Raw genomic sequence first — 27,758 nt, forward strand, 5'->3', positions numbered from 1 at the left:
GTCAATGAAACTCAAACCTTCGTCATCTCCTTTGAGAGGTAAAGAAAATACTGCTAACTTACACATCTCTTCATCTCTTGCTTTTTTCTTTTTTCTTTTGTTTTTTGGAAATCACGAAAGACCAACTAGGCCCCATTTGTTTGAGCGTAAATAAAATTTCAAAAAATATTTTCTGTGTTTTTTGGTGTTTGGTTATCATAAAATATGTACGAAGAAAAAAAATATTAAAATCTAATAGAAACAACTTATTCATTTATTTTCGACAGACTATTTTACACGCTTCATCCGATGGACTCGACCTCAACCTCGACCTAAAACTTTGCTAAACAAAAAAAAATAAAAATAAAAGAAAATATTTTACACACAAAAAAAAAAAAAAAAAAAAAAAAAAAAAAAAAAAAAAAACCTAAATGCATATCAAAGGGCCACGTCATCTTTAAACCTCAATTTCTATATTACATGGGCTATTTATATCAAGAATGTACAAGACCCACCTAGTTTGCATCATAATTGGGGAATCCGGGGAGGATCTGAAAATAAAAGTCAATATTGTTTGGAAGTACCTCCAGGGTACTTTCTCAATTTCTAACTGCATTCGGATTTTGGACTTATCTATCAATTTTCAATAAGTACATGTCACATTCGATGAATTCGACCTGAATCTTAACGTTGGCTTTTGTCAAACACCGACAAAGTAAAAATAAAAAAATATTTTACGTGAAAAAGAAAAATATTTTACATTGAAACAAACGGGGCAGAAAAAAGAAAGAAAATATTTTAGGGAGCCTAAATGCAGATCAAAGGGCCACGTCATCTCTAAACCTCAATTTCTATATTACATGGGCTATTTATATTAAGAATGTGCAAGACCACCTAGTTTGCATCATAATTGGGGAATCCGGGGAGGATAAGAAAATAAAAGTCAATATTGTTTAGAATATTTAGGGGTGGCAATATATACCCAAACTCATTAAACCTTCTAAACCCGTCCATTACAATTAAATCATTTGGGTATCCAATTTGAATGAGTGGGTAATTAATGAGTAAATAAATGGGTACCAATACAATTAATGGGTAAAAAATGAGTTAAAATGGGTACCAGCTTAACCCACTCATTCTGTCTGCTCTCTGAATTTGAAAAGCTTCTACTTTGCACACAAATTTTATCATTATTGAACTAATTTGAAAATTACAAGAAGTTGAGAGACAGTTTTGTTTCAGTACTTTTTATATTTTATCATTTCTTGTTTGCTTTTTCTATATGTTTTAATATATTTTGTATGTGTGTGTATATTATATATATTTAGAGAAAAGATATATATTTTTTAATTTCACAAGTTTGCATTTAGAAATTTGGTTCGAAGTAATTTCACAATCATTCATATTACGTGTCATTTTAAGAAGATAAAAAAAATTGAAATTATGTTTGCCATTTTTAATTTTCTTTTTCAGTATCACACGTTCGTCATCTCTTCATAGGCAAACAATCCCATTTGTGCAAAAAATAAAAAATAAGAATAACGGGCTTAAGCAGGTTGACCCGCTTATGACCCGTCCATTTGATCCCTGACCCGTTCATGACCTACCATTGATGGGTTGGTAATGGGTTATTAGCCCATTCATACCCAACCCATTCAATACCCGCCCAAACTCACCCAATTACCACCCTTAGGAATATCCCTCCAGAGTAGTTTCTCAGTTTCTCACTGTTACGGCCGTGAAAATAGAGGAAAAATAACTACAACCAGATGACACACAGAGTCTGGAAGACTCGAACCACTGTCAAGTTTATTGCAATCAAATTATCAACATGCCTACTTGCATATGAATTAAAATCCATCACAAAAGTGGGGATATCAAATTCATCAAAATCGTTGTACAGCATTAATATAACAGATTTTATTGAAGATTAAAATCTATCCGAGGTCGAGAGAGAGTATTTTGGGGTTTAAGCAGTTGAGTTTAAGAAGTTTTTCCTGATTATTTCACAGGGAGATAACAAAATCATAAAAGGCCTAATGATGCTACCGTCAGAATAAGAAGAAATGCCACAGAAACACACTTCACTGTGCGCTTCCGCTTGTCTGCTTCCGAGCTTCTTCTCGCATTACTGCTTTGACATAAATCTCGTAGCAACAACCTGAAAATAATAGCAATGGCAGTGAACAAAAGAGCAGTTTAGTAAAGCAAGTCTGGAAGTCCTATCACGTAGGTTACAAACATATTTTCTTAGTCATTTTAAGCAAATGTATCAACCTGCAATCATAAGTTAGTCCCTTAACCAAAGAAGAACATAGAACTTATTATCAAATCCCACAGGTACGAGCGATAAAGTTCAACTTCAAGAAACCACAAGGGCAAGGCCCCAAACATATGGATATTGGATAGTGTGACAGAGATGGTAGTAATAGATTACACGGCACTAGATAGAGTGGAAAGGTGAATTTATATGCAACCACCCTAAACAGCACAAGTAAGATCTCGATGTTCGTTGTCGGTCACTCTTCTTGTTAATAGTAGTTTCATTGGCTGGGAACAGTCTTTGGGTTGTCCCACTACAGGGTGACAAAACAGATGTTTCTATTTTTCTTTTTCATTATCTTTTTTCTCCCTTTTTGGTAAGTAAGACACCCACCCACCCACATTGTCCCAACTAGGAGCTGAACCCCAACCTCCTCTCAGAGGTCAGAGGAGCGCTTGGTGGTTATCACTTATCCCACACAACAGATGAATAGATGATGCTAAAAATAGAACACGGGTTTGTAGCGACTTTTGTTCACTACACAAAAGCATAATGCCACATGCTTTAAGACAAATAATTACTTGAGCAATCACAAGAAAGATCAAAATCAATGGCCCTGTTACAGCCAAGATCACTATATACTAAATTCAAGATGCTCTCTAATCACAAATTACAATCAGGTAACTCATAACATGGTGAATGTTCTGCATCAAAGCCACGCAGCATTTTTTTTACTTGGTTCCAGTTTATGTTACAAGGTCAAAATGGACAAAAATAAATAAGAAGGTTAAACAACCTTAATTCAGCATCAACATTTACACCACAAACAAAAGTAACTAATAATTATTTAGCTATGCATGCCAAACTCCAACTGCCCCAACAAAAATAACAATAACAATACTAGAATGGAAAAAACAAGATGTCTCTCTCTCTCTCTCTGATACCATAATTTGTAATTAAACTCTTACTACTTGCCAGGAAGTGAACGAGATGGTTACCCACATATTTTGGATGTTCTGACTCTTAGTTTTTCCCTCGGCAGGAATCTGGCAAAGGAAAAGAAAAAATGTCTCCATACAGCAGATGGTAGTAAATTACAAATTTGGTATAAATCACCATCCGCCTATGTCTGTAATGATGGCATTTTCCCATAAAAACTTTTACTACTTCCAGGAAGAGAACGAGATGGTTCAATGCTATCTTGGAATTTGTTGATAGTACAGAGGATTTGTTATTTCCTTCACCATCATCAATATGATACTTTCCACGTGATTCCTTTGAGGTGAATCGGGCTGAGTAGCACTCTCAAGGATCCATGATTCAGGAGGGGTACTATCACTCCATTTGAGTGTTTCAGGGGTGGCGACAGTAGCTTTTTCAAGATTTGCTTGAAAACAGAGAGTAGCTCTATCTCTCTCTGTGGATTGAGGATTAGGTTGTCTAAGAGATCTGGAACTAAATGAATTTCTAGTGGTCGGGAAAGAATTTTGAGCAATCTGGAAAGATTCTATTGAGGAATGAGATAGACGAGATGAGGATGAAGAAGGTCTGTGTTGGTTAATATGAGGGGTAAATCAAATTTCTACATTTCCTTCAGCATCATCAATGATAATTTCCATTTGATTCCTTTGAGGTTGATCGGGTTGAGTAGCACTCTCAAGGATCCATGATTCAGGAGGGGTAATATCACTCCATTTGAGTGTTTTAGGGGTAGCAGCAGTAGCTTTTTCAAGACTTGCTTGAAAAACGACAGTAGCTCTATCAGGGTTGATAGCTTGTATAAATTGAGGGTTCATGGTGGTCGTGGCCCAATAGTAGATACAGTAACTGAGATTAATATTGTGGGCATTTTGTTTCATACGATATCTCTGAGTCTCAATATTAAGAGTCAGAACATCCAAAATATGTGGGTCGGATAAAGAAACAGAATAATTAGGGTAGCAGTTAAAATAAACTGGCCCTTGACAGAGACTGGTTTCTACCATGCCTAGAAGGGAATCTTCAAATTCCAGATGGCGACAATCTCTAAAGATTGACTAAGAGGGATGTATTTAACCCATCAGTAGTCATTGGTTTAAGTCCTACTTGGACTAAACCGAGATGGATATACTTGTACTTATCTTTCAAATTATCTAAAGCAGATTTGCTTAATAATTGAAAAGTCTGATGGGCATTAGTAACAGCTAAATCCTGTTTAACAGTCTTAATATAATATGTCTGTTCTGAAAATACAATTTACTAAATTTGGCTTTGGGTATTTTCCAATTAGCCATGATTTTCTCCTTTTTTTTCCACATTAATTTCACTGATATTTGTGATATGGGAGCTAGATTTATGCGAGCTAGATCTTTTACAAAACATTGATTTCAAGAGTGTCCTAAATCATGAGAGAGAGAGAGAGAGAGAGAGAGAGAGAGAGAGCAGACATATTTCATATATCATAACAAAACCTAATAAGCCTATGTAGGCTTATATAAAGGATACAAGGTTAACTTAATAACACAAGGGCCTACCAACTATATGTAATTACATAATGACCCAACATCTATATATATATAAACATTCTAACACTCCCCCTCAAACTGGAGAATATATATTAAATAATCCCAACTTGGAACAGATAGTTCTTAACCGGTTATGGCCCAATGCCTTGGTAAACATATCAGCTAATTGATCTTCAGACTTCACGAATGGAGTAGAGATGCTCCCACGTAATATTTTTTCTCGAATGAAGTGACAATCAACTTCAATATGTTTGGTCTTCTCATGAAACACAGGATTTGATGCAATGTGAACTGCTGCTTGATTATCACAGAACAATGGAGTAGGAGTTTCAACTGTCAACCCAAGTTCTTTTAGAAAATGTTGTATCCATGTCAACTCACTAGTGGTATGAGCCATTGCCCTATACTCAGCTTCAGCACTAGACCAAGCTACCACCGTTTGCTTTTTACTTCGCCATGTAACAAGATTTCCTCCTACAAATGTACAGTAGCCTGTAATAGATCTCCAATCTGAAGGAGAACCAGCCCAGTCGGCATCTGTAAAACCTTCCACCCTAAGATAACCATTTGATTTATATAGTAACCCAAAACCTGGAGCTTGCTTAAGATATCAGATAATCCGAAGAACAACAATCCAATGTGGCATCCTAGGGGCTCCCATGAACTGACTTACAACACTAACTGCATATGAAATATCAGGTCGAGTAATAGTGAGATAAATTAATTTCCCAACAAGACGACGAAATCTGACTAGGTCATTAAATAGATTAACTTCATCAGACCCAAGTTTTATATTTGAATCCATAAGAGCATCAACCGGACGACCACCCAACACACCTGTTTCTTCTAATAAGTCTAACACATATTTTCGTTGGGATAAACATATACCCTCCTTAGATATAGCAACTTCAATACCCAAGAAATACCTAAGTTTACCCAAGTCTTGAGTATGGAATCGATATTGCAGAAACAACTTCAACTTAACAATGCCTTCAGAATCATCACCTGTGATCACAATATCATCAACATACACCACAAGAAATATGAAGCCAGCTTTAGTGCGCTGGTGAAATACCGAATGGTCGGTCTGACATCTGTTAAGACCAAATTTTAATGCCGCCTCAAAGAAATTTCCAAACCAAGCACGTGGAAATTGTTTCAATCCATACAGGGCCTTTTTAAGGCGACAAACAGTGTGAAGATACTCCCCCCCGAGCAACAAACCCAGGTGGTTGCTCAATATAAACCTCTTCTGCTAAGTCACCATGCAAAAAGGCATTTTTAACGTCTAACTGAAACAGAGGCCAATGTCTATTAGCAGCAAGAGAAATCAAAACACGAATAGATGAGGGGCAAACATCTCATCATAGTCAATACCATAAGTCTGGGTATACCTTTGGCAACAAGACGTGCTTTTAAACGCGCAACAGACCCATCTGGAAGATACTTCACAGTATATACCCAGCGACAACCAACAGGTTTGGCACTTGGAGGTAATGGAACAAGATTCCACGTGCCATTCTGATGCAAACCATTTCATCTTGTATTGCTTTCCTCCAACCCGAATCAGACAAAGCATCCTGCACAGTCTTAGGAACAAATGTAGTAGACAACTGAGAGGAAAAACATGAGAAGGATGGCGATAAGGAATTATAAGAGACATAATGAGCAATGGGATGATTAGTGACACACAAGCGAATACCTTTACGAAGTGCAATAGGCAAGGAATCAGACACAGTGGATTGTGTTGGATCCAAAGACTCTGAAGACGATAGAGGTGGCACGACAGCAGATGGCTTTGGTCTTCGAGTATATACCTGTAACGGGGCAGGCGAAGGATATCTAGGTTGAAGAGACAGTGAGGGAAGAGAAACCGTAGGAAGAGGCGACTCAGGAGTGATATCAAGAAGTGAATCAGGATTTGAAAAATATGGGATGGACTCACAAAAGGTTACATCCGCACTAATAAAGTACCATTGAGAAACACGACTATAGCAGCGATAACCTTTATGAGAACGAGAGTAGCCAAGAAATACACACTTTGTGGCACGGGGGTCTAGTTTATCAAAACCAGGACCAAGATTGTGGACATAACATACACAGCCAAAAACTCTAGGAGTAAGAGAAAACAAGGGAGAATCAGGAAATAAAATAGAATATGGAGATTTGCCATCCAATACAGATGATGGGATACAGTTAATAAGATGACAGGCAGTAAGAACAGCATCACCCCAAAACCGTTTAGGCAGACGCATATGAAACAAAAGAGTATGGGTTACCTCTAAAAGGTGTCGATTCTTACGTTCTGCGACTCCATTTTGTTGAGGAGTATAAACACATGAATTTTGATGAATAATTCCTTTCACTTAAATATGTATCAAAGGGGGTTAAAGAATATTCCTTAGCATTATCATAACGTAGAATACGAATTGGGCATCCAAACTGAGTTTTGATTTTTTTTCGAAATTTTTGAAAAATGAAAAATAACTCGAAACAATCTTTCATTAGAAACAACCAAGTCAGGCAAGAATAGTCATCCACAAATGTCACAAAATAATGAAATTTATTGATTGAAAAATGTTTTATTGGACCCCATACATCTGAATGAACCAAATGAAAAGGACTAGAGACACGATTATTAAACCTAAACTTGAAAGACACACAATGGTGCTTACTAAGTTGACAAACTTCACATGACAAGAATTTCAAATGACTAAGACTAGGAACTTGACGCTTCAAAACTTGAAGTGACGGGTGACCAAGACGACAGTGCCACTAGAATGGAGAGAGAGAAGACTGAAGAGCCTCATGATAAGGTTCCAAATCAAAGTAATATAAGCTACCAGTTTCATGTCCCGTACCAATCATCTTCTTCGTCTTGAGATCCTGAAACACACAAGAAGTAGGATAAAATGTAACAGAGCACCGGAAGAGATTTAGTAAGCTTACTGATAGACATTAAATTAAAGGAAAACTGAGGAACATATAAAACAGACGAAAGAGACAAAGAATCACTAAGTTGAGTTGACCCCAAACCTGAAACCGTAGTGGACGAACCATTAGCAAGAGTGACACTTTGAGAGGAAGGTACAGAATTAAAATCAAATAGAAGAGAAGAACATCCAGTCATATGACCGGATGCTCTAGTATCTATGATCCAAGGACTGCAAGTGGAAGACAATAGACGTGTGTGCAGTACCTGACTGGGCAAAGGTAGTCGTGGAAGATGAATTAAATGCTTGCTTATAAGACAAAAACTGAGTATACTCATCACGTGGAACAAGGACTGTATCTGATTCAGCTACATTATGAGATCCAGAAGTAACATCATTCAGAGAGGAGGTAACTTGATTTGCATAACTAGATGGTTTGCCATGAAGGCCTCAACAAAAATTCACAGTACGATTAGAAAGGCCACAATGAGTGCATTTTCGTGATTCCATGCCACAACCACGTCCTCCCCGTGAATCACGACCACCGCGTGTGGAGCGTCCCCCACAGTAACCACTATGGTCACCCTTTCAAACTACCAATGCTGAATGCTCACCACTCTGCCCAGTATTCAAAGTTGAGGTATCACTAGCAAGTGTAGCACGCTGAAGTTGAGAAAACACTTAAGCAAGAGATGGAAGTGTGGGACTGCCCATAATCTATGCACGAAAAGACTCATAGACTGATGATAAACCAGTAAGAAAACGGACAACATTAAAGTCCTAACGTTGTTGTTGCATACTACGAACATCAGCGGTAATGGGCTGACACATATTCAGCTCCTCACAGACTCCCATAACTTTGGAATAATACTCTTCTATATTGTGATTACCTTGTTTAAGACTGAAGTACTACTTACAGAGCTCATAAACACGACTGATATTACTTATCCCAGAATACAATTGCTACAATTTGTCCCATATCTCCTTGGCAGTGTCCAAATAAAGTAAGGTTGAACTGATTTGGGGTTCAATACTGTTTAACATCACAAAGATGATCTGAGCATCTTCTTTTTCTCATGTATCAAAAGAAGCATCAGTGGCCTTGAGTTTACCTTTAGTTAGATGAGTACCAAGACCTCTACCTTTGAGAAAAATTGCAACAGATTTAGCCCACAGTATGTAATTCTTCCCATTGAGTTTAACTGAAGTCATGGGAGAATGAAGATTGGATGTGGAAGAAAGCAAATCTGAACTGGATGCCATGGTGAACTCAACAAAAACAAAGAAGAAGAAAAAAAATGCAGAATCTGTATTCTAGCCGAACCTGTCAAACGGGCCGGATCTGGTCAAACGGGCCGGATCTGGTCAAACGGAATGGATTTGGTCAAACGGGCCGGATCTGGGCTATCCCAGGTTTAGTAAACTAGGGTTGGAATAGCTATCCCAGGTTTAATAAACCAGGGCTGGAATAGCTTCACCCCTGCAGCCAAACACCACCGTTCTCTTTCACAATCAGTGCCGGCGAGAACCAGACCTCTACCACAGACAAGAAATTCCAACACCCGAGATTTGCAATGGAAAATCAAGGCCAGTACACACCCTAGCCCTTGCAGCGGTGACGGCAACCCAACACAAGCAGCGATCTAACAACTGAGCGGAGATGGATCGCGATAATGGAACCTCTGCAACTTGTGACAACCAAGGAAGCCTCGGCCAACAAAACGAAAGGCTTCAGATCTGAGAACGACAGACAAGAAGCACTGAACACAACGACAGCTTCAAACCTCCGACTCTAAATGGAACGACGGCCAAACCTTCAGCGAAGAACAAAATCGACTTCGATCTTGATTTCGATTTGCAGAAGAACAACCCAGATGCAATCACAACTACAATCTTAGGTTCCCATTGTTTCGTACTGCTCTGATACCATGTTCTAAATCATGAGAGAGAGAAAGCAAGCAGACATATTTCATATATCATAACAAAACCTAATAAGCCTATGTAGGCTTATATAAAGGATACAAGGTTAATAACACAAGGGCCTACCAACTATATGTAATTACATAATGACCCAACATCTATATATATATATATATATATATATATATATAAAACATTCTAACAAAGAGTTTATCCATTAGATGAATTTCTTGGTATACAATCAACAAAACCCAGAAAACGCCTTTTCAATGGCTTAATAGCAACAAAAGGGTATAAATGTGACTTAATGATAACAAGAAATACACTTAATAAACTGACAATTGAAATAAATGGAACATTTCAACATTTCAAAACCTTGAAATGTTTACTGTATACTAAGAAATTCATCTAATGGATAAACTATTGAAATCAATGTTTTCTGAAGGACCTAGGGCGCATAAATCTAGCTCTCATATCACAAATATCAGTGAATATGGAGAAAATCATGACTAAGTGGAAAATACCCATAGCTAAACTTAGTAAATTGTATTTTCAAGAGTTTGAACTAAAACAGACATTCTATTAAGACTGTTTAACAGGATTTAGCTGTTACTAATGCCAATCAGGCTTTTCAATTATTAAGCAAATCCACTTTAGATAACTTGAAAGATAAGTATAAGTATATCCATCTCGGGTTAGTCCAAGTAGGACTTAAACCAATGACTACTTATGGGTTAAATACATCCCTCTTAGTCCATCTTAGAACGTTCCATCCATCCTCCAGAAGTGAAACGAATAATCTTAAGCAAAACAACATAAAGAAAAGACAAAATAAACAAAAAGGCAGAATACTAGTACAAATAATAACATTACAAAACAGTAGATTACAAATAGTAACAATACAAAATTGTATATTACAGATAATAACAATACAAAATTGTAGATTACAAATAGTAACAATACAAAATGGTAAGTAATGTTACGGGAGAAAGTTTACGTACAATATTCAGTAAAATTTGTTGAGAGAGAGAGAGAATATATGAAAACATATATCTTATTGAGTGAGTAATATAATAATACAGTGGTGTTTATATAGGAGAAGCTACGGGAATAGGTGAGTGGAGAACAAGTAAATCCTATACATGGTTATTCTATATATGGTAATGAGGGGTAGGTGACAACTCATACAATACTAATTGTACACGTGTGACAACTCATACAATACTATACAACATGACAACTCAAACAATACTATACAACACTCCCCCTCAAGGTGGAGAGTAAATGTCAATAACTCCCAGCTTGCTACATATAAAATCAATAGAGTTCTTGGGAAGTGCCTTAGTAAAGATGTCTGCCAGCTGTCTACCAGAAGGAACAAAAGGTGTAACAATCTCATTCGAGTTAACTTTAGATCGAATAAAATGACAATCTACTTCAATGTGTTTAGTCCTCTCATGGTAGACTGGATTGCTAGCAATATAAGCTGCCTGATTGTCACAATGGAGAGGAATTGGGTAATGGACTGAAATCCCAAATTCTTGTAAAAAAGTTTTCAATCAAGTAAGTTCACGGGCAGTGTGTACCATGGCATGATACAACGAGCCACAACTGACTGTTTCTTACTCCTCCAAGTTACTAGATTTCCTCCTATGAAATTGCAATAACCCGTGGTGGACCGTCGATCAGAAGGAGAACCGGCCCGATCTACATCTGTGTATCCCTCAATTTGAAGATGTCCAAAAGATCGATAAAGCAGACCACGTCCCAGAGCACCCTTGAGATACTTCAAGATGCATACAACTGCCTCCAGGTGAGGTACCCGAGGAATGGTCATGAACTGGCTCACAACACTGGCTGCACAAGAGATGTGTGGACAAGTGATTGTGAGGTAAATAAGTTTACCTACAAGTCTCCGATACATCTCTGGATCATCAAGTGGGTCACCATCATCCACCTTAAATTTTACATTAGTCTCCAGGGGTGTAGCTACAGGTTTCAAACCAAGATATCCAGTATCCTGTAAGAGATCAATAGTATACTTCCGCTGAGAAAGACTAATGCTTGCTTCGACCAAGCCATCTCAATTCCTAGAAAATACCGAAGTTTGCCCAAATCCTTAGTAAGGAAGCTAGAACTCAAGTGATCGATTAGAACTTGTATCCCATCTTTGTCACTGCCGATGATAACGATATCATCTACATACACCACAAGAATCACAATACCACGTTTCGTTTTCTTAAAAAAGAGAGTGGTCAGCCTGGCTTCTAGTCATACAATGAGCTACCACAGCTTTACTGAACTTATCAAATCATGCACAAGGGGACTGTCTGAAGCCATAGATAGACTTCTTGAGATGACACACACTCCTTATACTCAAACCCAGGTGGTTAAGTCATATAGACTGTCTCAGTAAGGTCACCAAGCAGAAAGGCATTTTTAACATCAAGTTGATGAAATAGCCAATCTAGATTAGCTGCAAGAGAGATTATCACACGACGAACATAATTCAGTTTGGCCACAGGAGAGAACGTCTCAGTATAATCAAGGCCATAAGTTTGAGTGTAGCCTTTAGTAACAAGTCGAGCTTTGAGACGGTCAACAGTACCATCAGGCTTCTGTTTAACAGTAAAAACCCAACGACAACCAACAACCTAAGTATCAGCAGGCTTAGGAATAAGGTCCCAAGTATGATTCAATTTTAAAGCGTTTATTTCTTCTTCTATAGCTTTCCTCCACCTTGGATGAGAAAGTGCCTCCCTGTAGAACTTAGGAAGAGCAATAGAGGATAACGACAAGGAAAAAGATTGAAAGGAGGACAATTTATTATACGATACAGAATTGGAGATAGGGTGATTGATACAAGACCTTTTACCTTTCCGAACAGCAGTAGGTTGATCAAGATCAGAGTCCGGAGAGATGTAAGAATCTCCACGCGTTGAAGCGACTGGTGGAAGTGGCAAGGCTGTTTATTACTTCAGTTGTTGGAACATGATTAACTACTCTTTTCCAGCGACGAGCATAGACACGAAGAGCTCGTGGGATGTCAAAATCAAAAACTGGAGTTGGAAGAACAGACTCTTGAAGAATAGAGTCCTCCAAACGACTAACTTCCTGGGAATAATGAGGAACATCCTCAAAGAAAGTTACATTTGCACACACAAATTGTTTACAAACAGTTGGAGTGTAACATTTATATCCCTTTTGAGTGCGAGAATAACCTAAGAAAATACATTTGTGAGCACGAGGATCAAGTTTGTCTCGTCCCGGGTTTAGATTATGAACAAAACAGACACACCCAAACACCTTTGGAGGAATGGAAAAAGGGGTTTTGTCAGAAAACATCATTTGGAAGAATGATTTTTCTTGAAGGACCCTAGAAGGCATGCGGTTTAAAAGATAAGCAGCAACCAAAACTGCATCTGCCCAAAAATGTTTTGGAACATGCATTTGAATTATTAAGGCACGAGCGATAGCTAGGAGTGGGCCATTCTTCCTTTTAGCAACTCCATTTTGTTGAAGGGTATCAACACAAGATGTTTGATGGATAATGCCCCTCGACTTAAAAAACTTTTGAAAAACATTAAGTTTATATTCAAGGGCATTGTCAGTTCTAAGAACAAGTAATTTTGCATCAAACTGATTTTGAATTTCACCATAAAATGATTGAAAAACAGAGAATATTTGAGATCTATCTTTAAGAATATAAACCCAAGTTAAACGTGAATAATCATCGATAAATGACACAAAATAACGAGCACCAAATAAACAAGTAGTACGAGCTGGTCCCCAAACATCCGAATGTCCTAACTCAAAAGATTTTAAACTTTCATTATCAAAACGAGACTTAAAAGTAGCCCGACAATGTTTACTAAGTTCGCAAGTAGTACAATTAAACTTAGCAAAATCAACTAAAGAAGGGACCAAGGCTCGAAGACTATTTGAATAGGGATGTCCAAGGCGGCAATGCCATTGGTAAGCTAAAGAGGAGGTGGAATGTAAAGCTATCGGAGCAGTAGTTGGCTGGAAGTAGAAAAGACCATCCTTCTCAAACCCCCCACCAATCGTCTTCTTCGTCTTGAGATCCTGAAAGACACAACGGGAATGAGAAAAAGTAACTGAGCAATTTAAATATGATATGATTTTGCAAACTAACAATAAATTGAATGAAAATTGATGGACATATAAAACTGATGAAAATGTGAGACCCAAAGTGCGGAAGGTACCAATTCCATGAACAGGTGATTTGGCACCATTCGCTACAGTTTCAACCGATGGTGAGAAAACATGAGAAATATTAGAAAGAAGAGATGGGTTACCTGTCATGTGATCGGATGCCCCTAAATCAATGATCCAAGGTGTAGAAGAGGAAGCATGGAGACACGTATTACCTGAAATAACGATAGTAGCGGTGGAGGAGGGCTGATTTGACCCAACTAGATAGGATTCCTTAGTATTCATCACAAGAGTTGCCAAACAAATGAGAAATAGTAGCGAAAGGGAGCCAAGATAAGAGAACCAAGATCTAGCCGAGATAAACCCGAGAGAAATTATCGAGGAGAGAGTCGAGGAGGGATTTGAGAGAGATAGCCGAGACGAGAACTGAGATCACCGAGGAAAGATTGTTGAGAGAAAACCGAGGAAGGATCCTAGAGAGATTGCCGAGACAAGAACTGAGATCACCGAGGAGAGATCGCCGAAAAGAGATTGGTGAGAGAGAGCCGAGATGGAATCAAGATCGGAGTATGAATAAGAAAAAAAAATTAAAGAGGGATCAATTTCCGCTCTGATACCATGTTGAAAGAGAGAGAGAAAGATAATATATGAAAACGTATATCTTATTGAGTGAGTAATACAATAATACAATGGTGTTTATATAGGAACCTACAGAGTAGGTGAGTGGAGAACAAATAAACCCTATACATGGTAATTCTATATATCGTAATTGTTAACTACCATCTACTCCAAAAGCTTAAGCTGTTAGAGAGGGTGTAACTTAAATACGTAAATCCTTCAGCACGCCTCCTCACGTGTGGCTTTCTTTTGGTCCAACACGAGTTTTTCAATTTTTTAATTAGGGTGACGGTGAGGTTTGAACTGGAGACATTTGGCTCTGATATCATGTTAACTACCATCTACTTCAAAAGCTTAAGCTGTTAGAGAGGGTGTAACTTAAAAGTCTTAAATATATAAATCCTTCGACAGTAATGAAGGGTAGGTGACAACTCATACAGTACTAACTATACACGTGTAGGTGACAACCTAGGAAGCACAGACACTCCAAAATGGGCGAAGAATCCGTGTCCGACACGTGTCGGACACGGCAAAAAACGTGTCTGGAATTTTTTTATTTTTTTTAATTTTCGGACACGGCTCAGACATCTCGGACACAATTTTCTGGAATTTTTTTTTTTTTATTTTTAATGCTGATATGTTAAATTTTTTTTTTTTTTTTTAATTTTTAATGCTGATATGTTCTATTCTTTGTTTTGTACTACCCTAAAGATGTTGATATATATATATACTAACCTAAAGATGCCACAATTCGCCGTGTCCGTGTCCTAAAGATGCTGAGATATATATATATTAACATATCAGTGATATATATATATATATATTCCAACCTAAACATATCAGTGTTTTTTTAAAAAAAATTATTAATGCTGATATATATATATATACACTATTCGCCGTGTCCGTGTCCTAATTTTTTTGGATTTGCCATGTCGCCGTGTCCGTGCTTCTTAGGTGACAACTCATACACTACTGTACAACGTGACAACTCATACAATACTGTACAACGTGACAACTCATACAATACTGTACAACAACTAGAAATCAACACTTAAAGACACTCCAGCTTACAAACACTAAAAATATTTAAAACATTCTGAAAAAATTTCGATGCCTTCAACTGAAGATTTGACTTCCTTTAAATAAAGAAAAGGAACCTGGACTTTAAATTCAAATACAATACAATACATAATAAAAAGAAAAAATGCTTTACTAAAGTAGGAGACATCATTGATGGCCTTCACATGCCAAGGGCCACATGTCCTAGAGATTTGTGGAGTCGAGTGGGGCCATAATGGCACAAAAGTCAAAAGTGCCACAGTTTGATTCCATAATAGTCCTCTCCATTATCCTGAAAAGCAGATTCTTCAAACATAGTTTCTTCTTTATCAGATATAGAGTGATTTTTGGAGTCTGAGTCAGATAAAGCAGATGCCATTTCAACAATAATTTGTTTCTTTAATTCGTCTTTTGATATTTTTGAATTTGTACTAAGAATTTTAGTTTTGATTTCCTTTTTTATTGTGGATAATTTATCCATTGCAGATGGCTAAGGAGTGGATGTGAAAGGGTCTGCTCTGACATATATGTCAATCATTTTCTCAATTTGAGAAACATAGATACAATCAAAATTAAATTTATACCACCACTTAGAGGCCATTTGCCGAACAAGGCAAGGAGTCCCATTACCGGCACAAGCTTACACGGAGTAGCCTATCAAAGGCATTAAAAGCTTGGGTAAGACCATAAGAGGAACAGGAAGAATTCCTGGATAAGGACCAAATTGAGCCCACCATTCTGCAAACCAAGAAGGAATTTCTTGATGGAATTTATCTTTTGAGAACCATATAAACCAGGAATGCTTAAATTTAGGATTCTGGTAGAAAAGAAGAACATATTTCCAGGCTTTTATATAATCAAAATAATTGTATTCTCTGGAAAAACCTGGGATGAATAAGGGAATCTTCTGGAACGAGAAGGATTAAGACCCCATTCTCTGCAGGAAATAATTTTGAAATTTTCCATTTCTGAAAATGGAATGGGTGCTGAAGGATTATTGTTATTATTATAATAAAAACAGGCAGAGCCGGATGCTTTAAGAATTTCTTCAAAATAAGGACGGGAATTTCCTGCTGCAATAGGGGGATAGTGATAACTCTCATGGAAATAATTTCTGATAATTTCAATGGGAGGGAGATGGATTTCATCTTTGGAGATTGGAATGACTGGCCAAAAGACATCATGAGTCAGATATTTAGGAGTAGGTTCCTCCTTAACATTGGGCAGAGAAGGCTTAGAGTTTGGAAAGATTCTATTGAGGAATGAGATAGGTTGAACGGCTTTTCAGAGCCATTTTTGTTGATGGTTAGGCAATTTAGTTCCATTTATTTCAATTGTCAATTTATTAAGTGTATTTCTTGTTATCATTAAGTCACATTTATACTCTTTTGTTGCCATTAAGCCATTGAAAACACGTTCAGGCGTTGTCTGGGTTTTGTTGACTGTATTCCAAGAAATTCATCTAATGGATAAACTCTTGAAATCAATGTTTTGTAAAAGTTCTAGCTCGCATAAATCTAGCTCTCATATCACAAGTATCAGTGAAATTAATGTGGATGATATGGAGAAAATCATGGCTAATTGGAAAATACCCAAAGCTAAAGTTAGTGAATTGTATTTTCAAGAGTTTGAACTAGAACAGACATATTCTATTAAGACTGTTGAACAGGATTTGGCTGTTACTAATGCCAATCAGACTTTTCAATTATTAAACAAATCTGCTTTAGATAATTTGAAAGAAGTATATCCATCTCAGGTTAGTCCAAGTAGGACTTAAACCAAGGACTACTGATGGGTTAAAGACATCCCACTTAGTCAATCTTAGAGATTGTCGCCATCTGGAATTTGAAGATTCCCATATAGGAATGGTAGAAACCAGTCTCTGTCAAGGGCCAGTTTATTTTAACTGCTACCCTAATTATTCTGTTTCTTTATCTGACCCACCTATTTTGGATGTTCTGACTCTTAATATCCAGACTCAGAGATATCGTATGAAACAAAATGCCCACAATATTAATCTCAGTTACCGTATCTACAACTGGACCATGACCACCATGAACCATCAATTGATGCAAGCTATCAATCATGATAAAGCTACTGTTCTTTTTCAAGCAAATCTTGAAAAAGCTACTGTTGCTACCCCTAAAACACTCAAATGGAGTGATAGTACCCCTCCTGAGTCATGGATCCTTGAGAGTGCTACTGAACCCGATCCACCTCAAAGGAATCAAGTGGAAAGTATCATTGATGATGGTGAAGGAAATGTAGAATTACCCCTCATATTAACCAACATAGACCTTCTACATCCTCATCTCACCTATCTCATTCCTTAATAGAATCTTTCCAGACTCTGACACCAATAGAATCACTCCGTATCTGATAAAGAAGAAGCTATGTCTGAAGCATCTGCCTTTCAGGAGATGACTGCTATGGAGTCAAACAGTAAAAATTTTGACTTCTGTGCCATTATAGCCCCACTCGACTCCACAAATCTCTAGGACACGTGGCCCATGGCATGTGAAGGCCATCAATGATGTCTCCTGCTTTAATAAAGCACTTTACTTTTTGTTATGTATTGTATTGTATTTGAATTTGAAGTCTGGGTTCCTTCTCTCTATTTAAAAGAAGCCAAGTCTTCAGTTGATGGCATCGAAAAAATTTCGGAATGTTTTTAATATTTCATAAATCAAGATTTTATTTTCACATGGTATGAGTGTTTGTAAGATGGAGCGTTTTTAAGTGTTGCTTTCTACTGAATATTGTAAGTAAGCTTTCTCCCATAACACTACTTACCATTTTGTATTGTTACTATTACTATTTGTAATCTACTGTTTTGTATTGTTATTATGTGTACTAGTATTCTATCTTTTTGTTTATTTTGTCTTTTCTTTATGTTTTGAAGTTTGTGTTGAAGGTCTTGTCCGATGTACAGATATTAAACTCGCACACCAGCTCAACAAGAACGCAAAACAGGAAAATCCGAACTTGGACAATTCTGCTATCAATTTGGTTATGATACCCTTGCTACTCCTAATATTTCTTTTTCCTACAAAACCAGAAAATCATTCAGGAGTCAGGACTTCTCATCGAAAGAAGAAGTCCGGCAAATCTAAGCCCAAGCCTTCTAATGATAAACCTACTACCTTCAAAAAGTGGAAATCCTCCACCAAGAAGAAACGAGAGGCTCCGTCCGTTTCAAATGTGAAAAAGTGGGTCCTTACAAGAATAAATGTAAAGCCAAGGATAAGATAAATGAACTTGATGTCAGTGATGAGTTAGAGCACAAGATTTCAAAAATCTTTCTTCTTTTGGATGACAAATCTCCTCGTGAAAAATCCGAGAAGGACGATTCACCTGATAACTCTTCGTATTCTTGATCTTCATCTACATCCAACTCTCACTCGGGATCTGACAGCGATTGCACCCCTTACAAATCCAAATTGGATTATTACGAGGCAATCTTAGAAACCAATGGTTTACATATCAATGTACTGTCCAAAGAAGAAAATACAATTCTTGAAATTCTTGATCAAATTGATAATCCTGGCAAAAGGCAACAGGCTATACCCCAATACATAGAAATAATAAGGAATACTTCTCCTAAAGGAAAACCAATCGAGTTGATAGTCAGGAAACTTATGAGTTTCAACATGTTTTATCTCGCCAAGATAATAAAACAGGCAAAACTGGTCCTCTGACTCTTCAGGATTTACAATGTGAAATTTCTGAAGTTAAAAAGGAAATCAAAGATCCCCAACAGCTTAAGCTTTTGGGTCAAGGGGCAAGCTCCCAACCCTTACAGTTGGTCTCAATCAACCTTAATTCAGCATCAACATATACATCACCAAACAAAAGTAACTAATAATTATTTAGCTATGCATGCCAAACTCCAACTGCCCCAACAAAAAAATAACAATAATAATACTAAAATGGAAAAAACAAGTCAGCTAGGTAAGTCAACACAGGCACCCTGGGGACTTCAACCATCAACCGGATACCACTTGGGCTAAAGCCCTTAACAAGCTTTTGGAGTATGTTTATTATCATTATTAATTTATTTATTTATATTTTTTGGGTGGGGAAAAGGGGTTACCAAAGGTTAAACAGAATCTTGAAAGTAAACTAGGACTTCTGTCAAGAAATTGGAAGGTTCATAACGAACTTCACTGGTGCAACAGCATGAAAGTTTGAAGGGTAAATTACACTCACGCCCCCTAAGGTTTATGTTTATTACACACGGTGGTCAAAAATAGGCCTTTATTACAATGACACCCCTTATTGACGTTAAACAGCTCACGAATGTTAAATTCACGTGAAAAGTCATTCATGCCCTTCAAATTATAAGATTAAAAACAAAATATTTCGTACACTAAAAGACTCTTTTACCCTTTATATATGTAGATCACTTGGTACTTTTTCACTCTCATTTCCTACAAGCCCTTTCATTCCGCCACCCTCTCTCACCCCCCTTATTTGATGGGCTTTCATGATTTTCTTCATCTAATTAACAATGGGTTGTGCTTTTGGAAGTTTTTATCATTACGATATCAAGTTTCGCTTTGAATGCCTGCCCAATCTATTATGAACGATGCTAAAACCCCTTTTTGACGAAGATAGATGTTTATATCGCAAATCACAAAATTCGAATAACAAATATGTTAAAGCTCAATTAATCTCATTTAGAACCACCCTCACTTGCAAACCTAAGAAGTGTTCAAGTAGAATCGTGTCATGGTCTAAAGTCAAAGCTCCAAAAAAGTGGCTCGGCATTTTATGAGATCTAGAAGAGATATATTGATGTATTTATTAAAGCCATGACAACTGACAATGTTCAGACGCCTAAATGTTATACATTCTCTGAATTGGGCTGCATTGCACTTGTTTACCGGCATAAACAAGCCAAACTTGAGCAACCTGAGTTCTAGCACTTTTGGGATGCGTTCCCCTTTTGAACGCTCTAATATACTCTTTATTTATCAAAAAAAAATAAGGGCTTTAACACGTTGGGCTTACTGCTATTTTTTCAACAATTCTGCAAAGGGAATTTGTAGTTGCAGATGCCTCTTTATGGTAGAGGTCCCTTCCTTTTATACCTACATATCCCTAATCAAGTTCTATTTCTTGGAGTACAAGCTTGGGCCTATTTCCTTTTTCTTTGGATTGAACTGGGCTTCTCTTGGGGGGGCCGGACGGCTGAACCGAGGTTGGGCTTGAGTGCTGAGTTCGGCCCAGTCTTCAGCTCTGGGCTTGTTTCTTTGGGTCCAGGCCCACAATCAAACGCATGTCACTTCATGATTGGAGAACATCTTTGCCTACATGTCAAGACTTTACTAGAGAGGATTTTTCCCCCCACCGAGGCTTTAAGGATTCTATGCCTTATCGTAGATAACGGAAAAGGACAGAAATTCTGATGTTAAAATTGGTCCTTTTAATCTTTCTTTGTCCATACTTTTTTCCCTCTCCTTTCATGACAATTTTCATTTGGGAAGAGTGTTATTTTTTTTTTCCTAGTTGGTACTCACACAAACATGCCTCCACCGAAGTTCGAACCCCTTACCTCCCTTTGGAAAGTAGGGGTCTGGTACCGTTAGGCCACTAGCCCATTGGTATTTCAGTAGTTTCCACCTACATTTAGTAAGATTGATTTCAATCCTTAACCTATCAGGCGCAAATAGTGAAGCTCAATAGCGGTTTCAAAAAAAAAAAAAAGGAGAGAGAATGGTAATGGATCTTCTTCTACCCACTATCAAAGGAAAAAAAAATGTTATTTATTAGGGTTAACAAAGCATATAATGTTTTGATAGTGTAGTTTATGAGTATCAATTTCTAGGATCCACTTGGTTAGTATTTTAAATTTCTTATATATTCAACTTATGGAGAAGAGATTAGTATACCAGCAACAACAACAATCGTTAGAACATCCCCAACTCTTTTAAGTCGCCATACACTCCTTTTATGTGATTTGAACCGCTTTAGTGCCGGGTCCTCTGCCAAGAGCTGAAAATGACGAGCTTAATATAAGAATAGAGAAGTTACTATAAAATGCACCAATGCTCATGGTTTTAAGCTGTTGGAGCTGTCATTAACATGCAATGATCTGAACTATTCATCAATACATGTTGATACATAGTAGAAAATTGTCATCAAAAGTTGAATTGATCTCCATAATAGTAACAGAATGATGAATGAAATCTACTAAGGAGCAATTCTTTACGAGCTCTCAGACAGAAAAATCTTATTAAGTTTCAACTCACATGTGAATAAAAGTCAGCTCCTCACAAGTGCCAGCCAATGGTAAAAGGTGATGCATGTTGTGTACCACCAGCTATCTAGCTAGAGTGGTATCTCGCACCCCCATAAGTAAGAGGCGCAGGATTCAAGTTCGAGTTGAAACATGGTATCTGTTGAAATAAAAAAATATCTTGCATTTTAACTAATATGTGGGGAACTCGTAGCAAGACTTGCCCAAACAACAATAGGAAACATGGGAGATTACAAATTGAAAACAATATCAACATGTTTGGTTTAAGGGGGAAAACTTAGCAAATCAACAGCTGGGTTAAAATACAAACAGGCCAATCAAGTAAGCCCACCATATACTATGCAGATGAAAAGCTAGTCTTAAATTTGTAAATTTGATTAAATAACAGAAATATCAAAAAATTTAATAAAAACCAGCTGTTTCTTTTAATTTACTCTTTATTAGCTTGACTGTAAATTTGAGAAGAAAAGGTGGGTGGAAGAAATTAGGACCAAATAATAAATATTTTTCTTTTAAATCAAGGCCTTCTTAATTTGCTAATTGGATAAACCCAACTTGGGGAAGAAAGAAATTCAATCACCATTAGCAAATTAACAAAATAAATAACAATAATAATAATAATAATAATAAAGAGGAAAGAGAGAACAACACTAAGTAAGATTCATATTAACCTTAGTCCTAGCCATTAATTATGTTTAACCATTCGAAAGAGCTCAGAAGACACTATTCATTCCATTATTATTAATAGTCTATACCCAGATATTTTGATCTATTTGCTTCATTGGATCTCCAGCTATTTTAGCCAAATCTCACAATCTACCATACACAATTTACAGAAATATTGATGATCCAAAATGAATCAGATCACAAAAATTAATTAGGAGCAAAAAAAAAAAAAAAAAAAAAAAAAAAAAAAAAAAAAAAAAACCTAATGAAAGAGATAAAAGAGGGCAAGTACTCACAGCCTTCTCGCGAGCTCCTGGTTCTATATGGAAGCCTCTACGCGATAAAGAGAGCGAATCCCCTGCTTTCTGCAGTTCAATACGCATATACTTTTAGAGAGAGAAAGCAGACATAAGAGAGTGATGGCCATACAATATTACAACAAGAACTCCAAAATAGATAGAGGATCAATCCATGCGTGTAAAGATATATAGATATATATAGAGAGAGAGGAATGACACCTGGGTTTGGGTCCGACAGTAAGATAGAATGGTGGTTTTGTTCAGCAGGAATGCCATTGTTGGGAGTTCAGGGAGAGTAAAATGATGCTTTTGCAGTTTCAAGTAGAAGGGCAAGCCACTAATAAATTAATAATAAGTACAAGCAACTTTTACGTTTTTTTATACATTTTATTTTATTTATAAATAAATAAATAAATATTCCGGATTCATCTGGTTTGAACCGTTTGATTGCAAAAATTTATACCGATGTTAAAAGGATACGCAATTTTTATTTTTTATACTACTAAAGTAATTTTTTTATAAATAGTTTTTTAAAAAAGATATTTATTTTCTATGAATTTCTATTCACCTATTATTCATTTACTAACCAAAAATTGCAAAGCTGGAAACATTGTAAAAACTGTTTCTAAAGTTACTTTAATTACAAAATATTTTCTCTTTAAATAGTAACTATCACAGTTATATTAATATGAAATTTCACTAAGATTAAAATATTATATAGTGTACTAAATTAATATTAAATTATTTATTGACTCATTTATATATTAACAACTACAAATAAAATTAAAATAATAAATTAAAAAGGTCACCCAGAGCCCTTTTTCAAATTTAATAACTAAAATGATGAAAACTTTAGATAGTGAACTAAATTAATAACAATATGTATTTATTAGCTCATTTATGTATTAATAATTACATGTAAAATTAATTAATCAATTGAAAAGGCGGGAGTGTTTTTTCAAATTCAATAATTGAAATGAAAACCTAAATTGGTAAAATTCATATATTAGTTCATTAATATACTAATAATTATAAATAAAATTAAAATAACTAATTAAAAAGGCCACTCACTTGAGGTGCCTTTTTAAATTTTAGTGCACCAAATAGATAATAACATATTTATTAACTCATTTATCAATTTTTTAATGACTCTTTTTGTATTTTTAAAAATATGAAAAATGTTTAAAAATAAGAAAAGACCCTTACACTTTTATAATATATGATGATAGATAGATATATATAGTCTTATAGATATTGTTCATATATTAGTCTTATTACTTTATAATTTTTTGAAAGCCATTATTGCTTAATGGATCTCACCGTTACACCATTTCCCTCCTTAAAAAAAAAATAAATAAAAACCTTTCCCAAAGTTATTATTGCTGATTAAAGTTGATGAATTTACATACAATTTATGTGAAGGCAATAAATAAATTTCTACTAAAGAATAAATAAATAAATAACTACGGACTCATGCACTCTTACTATTCCCAAATTACCATTGAATTGTAAGACTATTTTAGTTTACTTTCTCCGATCAAAGAGTGAGTGGTTTTATTTTATTTTTTTATAACTTTTTTTTTATTTTCTTCCTGTGCAGATGGATGGAGTATATCTTTGTGAAATTTAAAATAATAAGACACAGTGATAATTTTATGGATGCATGTGCTGTAAATGATTGTTATGTTATTGAATTTTTTTATTTTTTATTTTACTATTTACAAAATTTTTATTTTTTTTATTCTAATTGGTACTCACACACGCATGCTTCCATGGAGGCTTAAACCCTTAACCTCCCTTTGAGAAGTAAGGGACTGATACCGCTAAACCAAAGACCCATTAATAGAATTTTTATTATTAGACCTTTTGTTTTTTCCTATTGATGATTTTATTTATTAAAGTTGTTTATTTATTCTTGTATCTTTTTCCATAAAATAAAATAAAAAATAAAAAACAAGCAAACAAATTCTTAAAAAAAAAAAAAATTAGAATTGGATTTTTTTTCTTCTTTAATTATGTATAATGGTGACCGCTAGGGTGGTGAAACATCATTGCCTTCCTAGGACAAAGTCCAGAGGGACAAATTATAAAATGAGCTTATTGGAGATACAAAGTAAGACTGAGATTTCAAAATAATAATATTAAAAATAATCAAGTATGTTGGAAATCTTGCCTCTTTTCAATACCCAAAAGTCATTGTGATTTGTCTTTTCTACCAACATATAGGCCGAGGAAATGAGACCAGAATACAAAATTACCGCCATTCAACCGTACACTAATAACTCATTGAACGAGTTTGTATTACGCCGAATTGAGAGTTTCTTTATTATTACTAGTAAAACAATTCAACAGATCACCAATAATCTCAAATAAAAGAGGAATAAACCTGATTTTGATCAAACCAAGAAGCCGAAGACACGATAAGCCGATCCAAAAACGCTGTTGAATATCCCGGCAGCCCCCAAAAATTGCAAACATCTTATGAGCCTTATGCATGAAAAACACTATAAGAGAATTCCCCTACAGGGTCGAAACTAGAGGAGATTGGCTCCCCCTAGGACTGTCGCAACATCGGCCTGAAGAAGAGAGAGAGAGAGAGAGAGAGAGTCTGTAATGAAAAGAAAGAAAGAGGGAATGGGCTATGATGAGATAGAGATAGAGAGAGGAAAAGAGTCGATGAAAGAGAGAGGAGAGGAGTAGGTTTGAGGCTATGATACCAAAAAGTAATTTGGTAAACTTGACTTACTCAGTTTGATATCGTGACTATCATTATATACATGAAAAAAATTACAAATATGAAAAGAGAACCAAAAAAATAAATCCCTAAACAAAAGTCTAAATATACGCCTAAAATAAAAACTCAATAAATTTGCCACAATCACCCAAAGATATAATTTCCAACAATGTCATTTGCACCCTCCTCATCTTCATTTCCTTCCAATCTTTCTTTTCCACTCCACTTAATAATAGATTATGCTCATGGTGTTGGGCAAGTGCCTTTGTTGCTCTCACTTGCCTTATTGCATATAACTAGTTTTGGCATATGAACCATGTCTCAAAGAAAAAGGCTCTTCTTTTGTGAAAGAAAACCTGCAAAAAATTTCAACAAAAATGAAATGTTGTCACTCTTTTATCCAACCAATTTTCCTGTAGTTCTAATAGTTTACAGCTGATACAATTATGTTATTTTAACATGGTTGGTGTCTAGTAGCTGCATGTTGGGATTTTGGCAGAATTTCATTGGTTGAATTTTGGTAGAATTTCATTGGTTGAATGATACAATTATGGTAGTCAACTGTTTGGTTGTGTGGATGACTTAATGCTCAAGTTAAGGGCTTGATAAAGTAATAAGCAAACTTTAAGGGAAGAAATTGATAATGAATGAATTTCTTTATGCTAGCAATAAGTCAGCTATCCAAAAGCGGCAACTTTGCCCTATAAGTTAGGCATGAGACGCAGTGAAAGATGTGTGACCTCGTGTGATCCTTCAAGATTGGTTTTTTGTGTGAAGAAATCCTTTTGTATGCAATATTCAAGAGAGATATTTGAAGTTTGTTTTTGGGTGGGTTTTCTTCTTTGTGTAAACCATATAATTATTGGAGATTTTTCTTAAGAGCGTTTGGTGAGCTTTTCTTTGTTTGGTGGGTGACGTTTGATTGTGAGAAGAGTGATTATTACCAAAACGTTCTTCAATTTGTAATATTTTTCTATATAGTGATATGTATCATATCGCCTGTGAACGTAATCCTATTTGTGAGGGTGAACCACGTATAAATCTTGTCTTGTGGTGTGTTTCTTTTCATCTTTATTCATATCTTCTTGTTATAGGATTTGCCATCATTGTGTGTATATTTGTTTGGGTTTCTATTTCTGTACAACAGATTAGTATCAAGAGCTTCTGTTGTGCCCAACAAGTGGTATCAGAGCCTAGGTTGCAAACTAGGGTCTTTTGGGATGGCTTCCAAATCTATAAGATATGAAGTTGAGAAGTTTAATGGAAAGAACAACTTAGGATGTGGCAAGTTGAGGTGAAGGACATTCTTGTTAAGGAAGGTTTGATAAAAACCTTGGATGATAATATTGATCCAACGAAGAAAGAGGAATGGGAGAAGTTTTCTATGGAATTCGATCCAATTGTGTTTGTCAAAGGAGATCAAGCATAACGTGATGACAGAGACATCAGCAAAGAAGATTTGGGAGAAGCTTGAAAAACTCTATTTAGAAAAGTCGCTTACAAATTGGATCAATCTCAAGAAAGAGTTCTACCATTTCAGCATGAAGGAGGGTTCTACGATGCAAGACCATCTCAACAATTTTAATAGGCTTCTATCGGAACTATTAAACATGGAGGTAAAAATTGGATGATGAAGACAAAAGTCTCAATTCTCTTAGCTTCTCTTCCCACGAGGTATAATCACTTGGTGACTACTATGTTATATGAGAAGAAGACTGTAGTCTTGGATGAGGTCAAATCAACACTTCTCTCCCATGAGAATAGGAGGAAAGTGTCGGAGATTGACAGAGATGGAGAGGCCACGGTCTTAGCTATAAGGGGGAGGATAGAAAATTGAGGCTCAAATTCAAAAAAACTCTAGGTCCAAAATCAAGGAATTACAAAGACAAGAAGTGTTACTATTGTCATAAGTTAGGGCACATCATTATGCATTGTCCCAAATTGAAGACAAAGAATGGGAATGGCAAAGAGAAGGTTCAAGAGGCAGATTCTGTGGTAGCTGCTACGAGTGATTCGAAATATGATGATTATGTTCTCATGGTAACTTCATGTTTAGATATATCATTTAATGATAGTTAGATTCTTGATTCAGGTTGTTCTGTTCATATGTGTTCCAGTAAGGATTTTTTCTCCTCCTATATAGAGGTGCAATGTGGTTCTATTTTGACGGCGGATGGAAAAGCCCTCAAAATTTTAGGAATTGGAACAATCAAGATCAAGACACATGATGGGTTGGTAAAAACATTGTCAGGTGTGCGACATGTACCAGATCTGAAAAAGAGCCTTATTTCAATAGGTGTGTTAGACTCCAAAGGTTACAAGGTTGTAACAGAGGGTGGAGTTAT

The 27,758-nt window shown here is 36.1% G+C and overlaps 1 protein-coding gene across 1 annotated transcript; it reads right to left on the reverse strand.

The window, feature by feature from the left end:
- Window positions 1-1,874: 1,874 nt before the first annotated feature.
- Window positions 1,875-23,022, reverse strand: LOC132283096 (succinate dehydrogenase subunit 7B, mitochondrial). The gene is made up of 4 exons (XM_059784988.1): window positions 22,899-23,022; window positions 22,677-22,745; window positions 21,347-21,449; window positions 1,875-2,140 (listed from the first exon to the last, which is right to left on the reverse strand). Exons 1-4 carry the CDS (start codon window positions 22,953-22,955, stop codon window positions 2,064-2,066), a joined length of 306 nt encoding a protein of 101 aa, XP_059640971.1. The 5' UTR covers window positions 22,956-23,022; the 3' UTR covers window positions 1,875-2,063.
- Between the last annotated feature and the right edge of the window lie 4,736 nt (window positions 23,023-27,758).

Source organism: Cornus florida, unplaced genomic scaffold (assembly GCF_030987335.1).
Source record: "Cornus florida cultivar Cherokee Brave unplaced genomic scaffold, ASM3098733v1 CherokeeBrave_3.0.0_Hap2_Chr11, whole genome shotgun sequence".
Classification (NCBI taxonomy): domain Eukaryota; kingdom Viridiplantae; phylum Streptophyta; class Magnoliopsida; order Cornales; family Cornaceae; genus Cornus; species Cornus florida.

Excerpts from the sequence above, each read along its gene's own strand:
- LOC132283096 (XM_059784988.1), bottom strand. The coding sequence starts at position 22,955 with ATGGCATTCCTGCTGAACAAAACCACCATTCTATCTTACTGTCGGACC. Across the intron at positions 22,746-22,898 it reads ACTGTCGGACCCAAACCCAG|AAAGCAGGGGATTCGCTCTC; the intron begins GTGTCATTCCTC and ends ATTGAACTGCAG. Across the intron at positions 2,141-21,346 it reads AACGATTGTTGTTGTTGCTG|GTTGTTGCTACGAGATTTAT; the intron begins GTATACTAATCT and ends TATTATTTTCAG.